This window comes from Pinus tabuliformis, chromosome 1_2 (genome assembly GCF_031772625.1).
Source record: "Pinus tabuliformis cultivar Carrire ecotype Pingquan chromosome 1_2, CPIR1, whole genome shotgun sequence".
In the NCBI taxonomy this organism is placed as follows: domain Eukaryota; kingdom Viridiplantae; phylum Streptophyta; class Pinopsida; order Pinales; family Pinaceae; genus Pinus; species Pinus tabuliformis.
In genome coordinates this window covers 899,698,234-899,708,913 of record NC_142298.1, presented here as the reverse complement: position 1 = coordinate 899,708,913, position 10,680 = coordinate 899,698,234, and the positions used below count along the sequence as shown (strand labels likewise).

Below are 10,680 nucleotides of genomic sequence, written 5' to 3'. Positions count from 1 at the left end.
ATCTGGTGCTCCCTACGAAATTTCTTTAACGGACCTGCTCGCCATGTATCTTGATATTAATCATATGTAATATGAGGATTTATGTGGCACATATGTTACATGCATGCTATATGTAAACATCTCTTTATTTAATAGAAAGTTGTTGATTTTTTTACCTGATTTCTTTTTTTCCTTAAAATAAAATTTAATAAATAAACCATAGATTAATTCAAAAATATATCAATTGGATTTATCTTTGAAAAATTTCAAACTTTCGAACTTAAAAATATGACTCCAAGTTTTCACTTTGGTCTAACCATTTGAGAAATGCACACCACTCTCATGGTGATCTCACACAAATTACCAAATATCTATCAATAAATTTAGTTAGTTTCTGAATCTTTCATGTGAATTTCCAAACTAGTGTTTACTAATGAAAAATGAATTTAGTTTTGAGTTCAGGAAAAACTTAAAAATATAAATTAACCCATAACAATTAAAGCGAAATTTGCATTCCATTCCCATGTATATAATAAAATTAACTGCAATTCTCACTCATCATTTTCTCCGAAATGGAGATATGACATTCCAAATAAATCTATGAGCGCTCTGTTTCTTCAATTCAGCGCAAGTTTTTGTAAGTTTTGCAGCCCTGCAAGAAGAGACCAAGGGTTGTCCCGATAGTTTACACTAGGCCATTCCAAAGAAAACTCTTTGCACTCCCGTTCTTTAATTCAACTCTGGGTTTTTTGTAAGCTTTTTGTTCTGATAGCTTACAAGAGACCCTCAAAGGATTTCTTATGTAATTATATTACACAATATGGTATTCCTATGCCTTTAAATAGGCTACATTAAATGAGGGTCACTCCATGCAGGTGGGCGTAGGTTTACAAGTAAAGATTTTCTTGGGTGATGGGAGCATTCCCCTATATACATAGTCTCTCGTGTTTTTGATACACTCATAATCCGGATCACTTGACACTGGGTTTGATGTCTGTATATTGACATTTCCTGCTCATTTTCATGGCCAAGGATTTCTGATATGTCATATTTTCTCATTCGATGCCTTGTCTAATTTCTCTATATGGTTTCATTATTGGCCTTTGTTCTATTTTGTTGTTTTCGGATTTAATGTCTCATATAGTTCGATTTATGGACTTTTTTTGTTTCCTCTCGGAAACATTTGTCTTTACATTTCGTCTATGTTTCATGGTTTGCAGAATTGTGTCAGAGCAACATGTCTCACTTATATCATATATACATGTAACCCTTTTATTTAATATAACACTATTTTTTTATGTTTGAAAAAAAATTGGCTACATTAAAAAAGAATATTATTAAAAACACTATGGTTTATAAGAAGAGCTTCGGCGTAAATCACATATAGAAAGACCTTTGTCGACGCGTTTCGAACCAGCAAGTGTGGCTCATCGTTAGGACAAGTTGAAGAAACAAATCCAGCTGACTATTTAACATGCAAAGCTGGATCTGTTTCTTCAACTTGTCCTGACGATGAGCCACACTTGCTGGTTCGAAACGCGTCGACAAAGGTCTTTCTATATGTGATTTACGTCGAAGCTCTTCTTATAACTGTTATGGATCATAGAAGTCTCAATTCAACAAACACTATGGTTTGTTAAAACCCTTAATTTAATATCTTTTAATAATTTAAAGTCAAAATATCTACATACCAAGACATTACAAGACTTCACCTCAATTGTATTTTAATTATTAATAACCTTTTTTTCTTTTTTCTTTTTTCTTTTATTTATGTAATTTGATAAGGAATGATAAGACCAAACAAGTTTTTTCCATTATAAATAAGTTGGAAAATCACAATAAATTTAGATTATTTAATATAGATTATTGTTTAATATAGATGATTTAAAAATTTAATTTACATTGGTAACTGGAAGACCAATATAATTTAATAAATTATGAAAACAAATTTAATGAATTCATTTAAATAATTATATTATTTTTTCATAGTTATTAAAAAAGATTCATGAAGGAATTGTCCATGAGAAGGAATCGAGAATTTTTTAATAATTATTTTAACTTTATTGTTACTGTTTTTCTAGTCATACAAAAAAACATAATCATATTTTTTATTTTTAGTTTAATTTTATTGTTACGGTTTTTCTGGTTATAGAAAAATAGAATCATGGAGGTGTTGAGAATGAGATTTTAATTTTAATTTTATTGTTAATTTGGTTTAGCTATAAGAATTTAGAGTAAATTGTAGAATGTAGTTAATTGGTAGAGGATTTGTTTAGAGTAAATTGTTAATTTTAATTTTATTGTTAATTTGGTTTAGCTATAAGAATTTAGAGTAAATTGTAGAATGTAGTTAATTGGTAGAGGATTTGTTTGGTGGTATAATTTTTATTAAAAATTTAATTATGGAACAGTTAATTGTAAATTTTTATTAAAAATTATAATTATTAAAATATATAAATGAATTCAATTTTTTTAAAAATTTCAATAACTCCTTAAAACACTTCCATTCTCCAACTCCAAATTATTCTAGATATTAAAAAGTTGGGAAAATATCCTATCAAAACACTTCAATTATCCAAATTATATACAGAATTCTGCATATTATACCGCTGGGAAAATATCATCCCATCAAATGTGGGACACAATTGAGAAAAAAAATGATAAAAAAACCAAAAACATTGAACATTTCAATTCTGCAAATTATATACCGAATTCTGCATATTATACCGCTGGGGAAAAATTGTGAAAAAAATGCACAAAAAATAAAAAGCATTTTAAAATACAAACTGCCAGCATTGCGACTCCATGATACAAATTCTGTGCTGTAAAGGTTTTAAATGGCCCTCTGAATTTGTGTCATTAGAATCCACGATTTTGGGCGATTTTAGCAGAATTCGAATGCCCAAATTTTGGCGAGCTAAAACTGTGGGATAATCATTAAAAAATAATTGGAAGAATTAAATTAAAGAAATTGTTCAGGAAATACAAAGAAGGGAAAGTCGTCCAAAAATATAATTTAAATGAATATATTTTACATAATTTATCACATCAGTGAAATTCAATTCGCTGGCCGGTTAAGTTCATCCTCACAGCAATCAGAACCTAACCAACGTCTCATAGCAGTGGAGACCGTCAAATTCGGGGGCAAACTTTACTGTCGTCCGTTCCTCCTTTGCTTTTCTATTTAATTCACCGCCCTGCCGACTGTAACTCTGATCCTGTGAACCCAAAAACCACCATAATTAGAAACCCTAACCCCAAGAAACAGTAACCCCTCCCCTCTTTGCAGAACCCAAAATGATGAAGAAGCAATTTTTCATATACTTACATGATGGCCATCCGTATCTGATGTTGATGGAAGGCGATGAGATTCGAACCTGCAGACAGCCCCAATTGCGGCAACCGCAGCTGCTATTGTGAACACAGGCGTATTCACTGCCATTTTTTTGACTTCTTTATCGGCTGATTTGCCACAAATTTGTATGAATCGCAGAAACAGAGATTGATACTCCCTTCAGTTGACACCGAATTTTGAGTACAGTGTGAAATTGCAGAGATTCGGACAGAAATTCCCGATTTCAAAATCATTCAGACGATATTGACTAATAAAGCAGGGAGGAAGTGGAGGGCAATAAATAGGAGAGAAAGGCGCGAGTAGTATTTAGGCGGGTTTCCAAATTCAAAATGAGTGATGTATGGATGGTATGCGGGTGGATGAATGCGAATGCGAATACATACAGAGACATCGACACATTCTTTTATTAATCGGAATCTGTTCGTCCGGAAAGGGCGCACACGGGTTGACAGCCATAGCCGAGGTCAGAACCCGTCTCCCAAGACTGTCGTCAGAGTCTCTTAATGATGCTATAATCCATGAAAGGCAACTCCTATTTCCAACCCCATAGCCTCATTAATGCGGGGCTACATGCACAGGAGATAGGAGTTTATAACACGCGATGTGGGTACTACGCCGTTTTTTTTTTATTATCTAAACGCGAGGTGGCTATCTCCTGCACATGTAGCCCCGCATTAATGAGGCTATGGGGTTGGAAATAGCATTTTCCATCCATGAAATAGCACTTGCCATCGAACTTTACGTTCCGGGGGATTGGCGGTTTTGAAACCGTACTGTAAACACGCGTCAACTGGTCGCCCTGATCGGAGCCCCGTCCAAAAATACCAGCCAATGTGAAAGGTGGTGCGGGGAAAATACTGGCGGTTTTGTGGAATTCACTGCGCTGCCGTCGCTGTCCCTGCACCGCAGTTGAAATTATATTTCAACACGAGAGAATGCCAAAGCTAAAACATTTAAACTTCACATTCAAAGTTCGCCTATCTCCAATGTTCTCGAACAATGTTTAGCTTGAAACTTTACACATTAACCTGTCCAATATTGTCACTTGCTGAAATTTTAACAGTTTTCAGAGATAGGATGAAATCTTAGAGATCAATATTGTCCCTTGTACAAACCTCGACGGTTTCTAGAGCTGAAGGAGATATTAAGTTCAATATTGTCCCTGGTACAATCTTTAGCTAACATCGTTATTTCCCATGGTTGAAATTTTAACGGTTTTTTGGAGTTATCCAAATATCAACAAATCCTGTATCAAAATATTTGACCAAATATCCATTATCATAACCTCCGGATTCCATTATTTTTTTTACATAGACCGAACATTGCTTACATGGAATACAATTTCAGAATTATTCTTCACTTGGTTTCAGCCCTTAACGGTTTTTTGGAGTTATCAAAATCTTAACAAATCCTATATCAAAATCTTTCACCAAATATGCATTATCATAAACTCCGGATTCCAATATCTTTTTTACATAGACCGAACATTGCTTACAACGAATACAATTTCAGAATTATTCTTCACTTGATTTCAGCCTTATAAGAAATGAACAGGAGGGGGTTAAGCATGGCCCCTTATTATTTATTTTTAGGTACGAAATAATTGTATATAACTTCAATTACAATATTTCTTTATGAAAGCCTAGGCAACAATTTTATATAACTTCAATTACAATATTTATTTATTAAAGCCTCATGCATCCCACTTTGGTTGTGCATGATATTAACCGAGAAAAACTACAGAACCTATATTTAAGCAATAGCTTAAATTATAATTCGACTATGCTTCGTATTCTTAAGCAGAAGAATCCGTTGTTCTGCCTAAGATTTAGCCCGAAATACGGTTGAGAATGTACATTTCGCAACCATGTGAAGAAACGTATGATGTTAGGCTGCCACTTAAATTGCGATATTTTTGCTGCAATGTCAAAATAGAAGAAAGTCACTATAAGGCCACTCTCTAACAATACATCTGCAATCTACCCTCTCAAACCCCTTTTAGGATGCATTGACTTGATCCAGAGATTGAGCCTTTACGTGCTCCCAGACACAAGTCCCAGATCAGCAGCTCACACTTACCAATGCTTTACATATTTGCCTCATACACTTTGGCAATTGTTGGGTTCAGGCTTTGGGAAGCCCTATAACCAAGCTGAGCTGCTGATTAGAGTATTGTGTGTCAGGGCAGATGAAGGTTTGTTCTCCGCAATGCATCCAAGAGGGTATTTGTACCCAATTGTTTCAGTGAGGTATGTATAAGATTATGTGAAACCCCACAGAAGTACCCGAATTTCTTTGTGGTACTTGTAATAATGATGTGGAAAAAGGAATATAATACGGAAAAAAGAGTAAGTAGTCATACAGTCCACAAGTTTTTAGCTTGAACAACTGCATCATTGGGAAGGCCAATGTCAGTCCATTTGGCGGTAATAGATGCCGGCGAACCACTTCTGTTCCATAGGACTATGGCAACTCTGCGGTTGGACAGCGGCCCAGCCCAAACCTGCATACGTTCAGAAAATATCTCAGATTTACCATACATAAATTGAAAATGTAATCTATACTTACATTTGGTATTTTTTTTTTTTTAAATATGATATTCTGGGTGTTTGAACGGTTCTTTTAATAATGGAAATGGATTTAACCCCACTAAAAACCAGGAGCACCCAAAATCCTGATTTCCAAAAATTTCTACCAAAATCAAATGGGAATTTCTTTTGTTTAGAATTACATATATCAATATAATTGGACATGATGAATGATTATATACCGCACGGTATGAAATTTATAAATCCAGAGAGTGAATTAATCTCCGTGGAAATTAAATATCTAACCTACAAATGAATTCATACCTCAAGGTCTCCTTGCTTGCTGACTTTTTTGCCTTGAACTCCTAATGGATCTGCAACAATCCAATACAGTTTGTAGATATCGAATAACACGATCAACTCTGAAATATACACTTCGATCATTTTCTTGCAATTCTATAAACCTGACCTTGGTTGACACTAATGACATCCTCGTTGCCTAAAATCGCTAGAGTTTCAGACGATGCAGACCTTATATCACATCCAATCACCAGGGGTGCCTGTAGGATATCCGATTTGATTATCTTTCAGCAGTAGATCATGAAAGTACACAGCTTATGAAAGAGATTGTCAATTTATAACTTGTAAATAGGACGTATAGAGAGGAGTGAACTCGTTGAATCTCCATCAACTCTTCTGTTATCATTTCTTTTGCGTGTTCTATTCCATTCATTTTCCCTTTCGATTTGTTTTTTCTAGTCTTGTTTTTCGTTCAGCTATTATCACAAAGCTCTATAATAATCTATTGCAAATTTTTCAATTTTTTATTAAGTTTCTAACCAGATATTCTAGAAGTTGTAGATTGTTACCTTCATTAAAGCCCATATGCTGAAGTGTGACACATATTCGCCAGTGTTCAAATTGGCATCTCCAACCTCCAACATGTCAGGATCTGGTTCAAGGAATCAAAAAATACAAAGTGCAAGTTGGAGATATCAGATTGGAATTCCTCATAGAATTATTAGCATCAGCATTATGACCATTTACAAGATATCCAATGAGCTTTTACTTTACCGTTCCATCCACCAGGCCCTGCATATGCTGCCCACTCGTTATTCTGATCAGCTATTGATGTGATGCTAAGAGAAACCATTTGAAATCAGGTTATTAAAGTTGAAAATTACATAAAACACCAGAATGTATATTGCTCAATTTCAAACATTTAGAAGACGCTATTCTTTCCATGAATCTATTCACTCTCTCACATTTCCCAATTATCTTTAATGTCTCCTGTAGTTCTCCAACTGTTTGCTAGTTTGGGTGCCCAAGTTGCAGGATTCTCCTGACCCCTGCCGAATCAATATAGAACAAACCAAGCTTTTGGGTTACCATGCTTTTTCGATTAAACTCAGACACTACTGTTTACAAACGCCCCTTACCATTCACACATCGAATAGAATATCGGGCGGCCGGCCTCGCTAAGAGCCTCACTCATTTTTTGGTACCTGTATATTTCCCAGATGACACGGATATTAGCTAGAACTCTAGACACATGTATATGGAATTCCATACTATATTAGATAGAATTCTAACACAAGTATAGAAATAGATAGAATTCTAGACACATGTATGGAAAGCCTGTCCATGGAATTCCATGCTAATATTAGATAGAATTCTAACACAAGTATAGAAAGCTCGTCCATCAAACACAATTAGAGATAGTGTGTACCTATCGTAAAGATTTATGCCCTCATTATTGCAGTTATCATATTTCAGATAGTCTATCCCCTGAACATAGCCACCCTTGTTAGTATTGCAATGATGGGATACCTCAACAAATCTATGATAAGAAATGAGAAAATCTATTGACAGGAAGTTACCCATGATGCAAACGTTCTAGCATCTTGCTCCTCGTGTCCAAGGGAACCGGGCATGGTAGTAGCACATGTAAGGGTTCTGGCCAAGTATACCAAGCACAAAATTAACTGAATCAGCAAGAAAAAACGAGGAAAATAAGATTATTGACGTAGTAAAACATGGTTTAATTTATCTAATCTAACATATTAAACTGACCCAGCATCAGAATATATTCCAAGCTTGAGTCCCTTAGAGTGTACGTAGTCTCCAGTGCCTTCATGCCCGAAGGAAATGTTGAAGCTTTAGGAACCAGATTACCCTGACAATATGGAAGTTCTTTTGATCAACAATTACTGCCTCCAACTAAATAACTCAGTCTAAATCAAGGGAAGAAACGCTATAATTTGACTCTTATCTGTTATGTTGAAACTATTCTAATACCTGCGCATCTCGGCTCAGCTCAGCCCAATTGTCATCTGAATCAGTTTAACAATATAGAATTAGCTACTTGGTTACTGGTTGTTAGTTCGTAAACAGAAGACATGAAAAATATGTCAAATTACCTATATTCACATATTCATATCCGACCCTTGATAATCCAGTGGAAACAAGTGCATCAGCTGTATCATGCAAATTCACAAGAAGCACTGAATTAGAAATCCTATTCTGAGTGAACTATAAAGATTCATTATAATGAAAAAAACCAGCCCCCAAAGATGACTGTTTACAAGCCAGATAAACAAGCTACCTGTTTCACGAATAATATTTTCATCGATGTTCCAGCCAAAATAATTGTAATTGTTCCATCTGCGTAACTAAACACACCCACGTCAATATAGGCTTGTATCACAATTATATATCATTATAGCAGAGAGTCCTAGAATACCTTACCCCATCTGAGGCGTTCTGCCAAGCCCATTGGATGATAAATGCCTGTGAATTGTACCAGCTGCATTGGCCCGATTCCACAAGCCAATTACAAAAAACCCCACCAGCAAAACAGATGCTATCTTCATATTTTCCTGATAGGAATAAGTGCACCGAACTGTTTCTATGATACGCAATCCTAAACTGGCTTATATGGCTATTATGGGACTCTGATTCTATGGGACTCTATGATTCTAAGCCTACTGGCTTTTATACATAGTGTGGGGCTCCGTGATCTCGTTTTTTGGGGTTGATTAATAGGAACATGGCCTGATACCACTAAAGTTGGCCTGATACCACTAAAGCGTCCTAATCCAACCAGCGCGAAAGCATGCTAATCCGATAATCGAATAAAGAAAATCATTATTGTCACCATTATTTTATTTTAATTAATGAAAGCTTCCACGTGCTAGCCACTCCCGAGATATCGTCAGGTATTTGGTATTTCTCCAGTAAAAACATGACAGTCATTTACAACTTCAATATCCACTGCACGTCATCTTAGATAGACCTCCGCATCTGTAACGCTACAGAGTATGAACGAGGCTTCTGCTGCATTTCTTGCTAGAATTATGAGGAAGTTTGGTATAAGAAATTCTTGAAAACTGTGTTATGACTCATGAGTGACGCTTAAGAATTGGGAACCTGGTTTTTAAGGCTTTATAGCACTGTTACGCTCTACCACGGCTAACCCTCTGGTCTGTTCTGAGTCCTCACCTCTGTGTTATTCGTCGTTGCAACCGTCGGAAATCGCAGAAACGCAATGTATCCCATGACGCTCTCCCAACTTAAAACCATATCATGAAAGTATGTAATTATAAAAAGAAATTTTTTTGAAAATTAGGTTATTTTGAAAATCTATTGTTACGATCACATGAGATATAACTATTTTATAAATTTTAAAAAGTCAATTATAACATATATGCTGAGAATTGAACTCACGCAATTCAAAAAAAACTAATTCTTTACCCATTAATTAAAATATCTTAAATTATTAAAAAAATATAATATTTTTTAAATTATAAAATGGAATACTATTATTAATTTTATCAACGTCTTAGTGGGTAGATGATATTTGGATGCTACAAAGCATTTTAATTCTATTGTTTGACTGAATAAGTAAATTTTATGGGTTAAATCTAATTTAAATAAAATAATAATATTTATATTAAATTTATTTTTTAAATTAAATAAAAAGATAAATGAGTAGTTTCATTTTTTTTAAGTATTTTTTAAATAGCCATGTTTTTTTATTAATCACATTATTAAGATCTTAATGATGTAATTAATATGAAAGATATTATTATTTACAATATGGATCACAAAAGTCTTAGAACTAGTATTTTAAAGTTTACTTTTAATAAGAATAGGTAAGGGCTTGCATGTTTGAGTAGGTAGTTTTCATAATTCAAGTGATTGGAAGTTTTTTAGGGTGTTGAATTACATGTTTGAATTTGGTAGTTTATACAATTTAAGTGCTTGATAATTTTAGAGGTATTAAATTTGAATAAAAACATTTTCGGAAGAAATCACATAAGAATTAAGTCGACGCGCTTCGAACCAACCTATGTGATTCATCATCAGGACAGGATGTGATATTTGTATTTAAGCTTTTGTGATCTATATTCTGAATAAAAACATTTTTGAAAGAAATCACATCAGAAGAATTAAATCAGTGCGTTTCAAACCAACTTATATGGTTCATCAAGACAAGATGATGAACCACATAGATTGGTCTCAAAAGCGTCAACCTAATTCTTCTAATGTGATTTCTTCCAAAAATCTTTTTATTCAAAACATAAATCACAAAAACTTTCTTTTAATGTGATTTCTTCCAAAAATATTTTTATTCAAAATATAAATCACAAAAACTTAAATACAAATATCGCATATTAAATTTTTTTATACATTCAAAAATATGATTTATTTAATAAATAAAAAAATTACCATTTTCAAAAAATTAAATCCTATATTTAAAAAAAAATAAAAATCTAACTAGTGAAACAATCAATAAATAATAAATAATATAAAATT

At 33.9% G+C, this 10,680-nt stretch overlaps 1 protein-coding gene and 1 pseudogene across 1 annotated transcript; both read right to left on the bottom strand.

Moving 5' to 3' along the window:
- Positions 1–3,064: 3,064 nt before the first annotated feature.
- On the bottom strand, positions 3,065–3,543 carry LOC149208852 (uncharacterized). The gene is made up of 2 exons (XM_089394160.1): positions 3,308–3,543; positions 3,065–3,197 (listed from the first exon to the last, which is right to left on the bottom strand). Exons 1-2 carry the CDS (start codon positions 3,419–3,421, stop codon positions 3,075–3,077), a joined length of 237 nt encoding a protein of 78 aa, XP_089250286.1. The 5' UTR covers positions 3,422–3,543; the 3' UTR covers positions 3,065–3,074.
- A 1,619-nt stretch (positions 3,544–5,162) lies between these two features.
- LOC149208851 (alpha-galactosidase-like) lies at positions 5,163–8,735 on the bottom strand (annotated as a pseudogene).
- Between the last annotated feature and the right edge of the window lie 1,945 nt (positions 8,736–10,680).

What these genes read in the sequence shown, in the direction of transcription:
- LOC149208852 (XM_089394160.1), bottom strand. Translation starts at nt 3,421, where the DNA reads ATGGCAGTGAATACGCCTGTGTTCACAATAGCAGCTGCGGTTGCCGCA. An exon ending in CAGATACGGATGGCCATCAT is followed by an intron (nt 3,198 to 3,307) that starts GTAAGTATATGA and finishes TTGGGTTCACAG; the next exon opens with GATCAGAGTTACAGTCGGCA.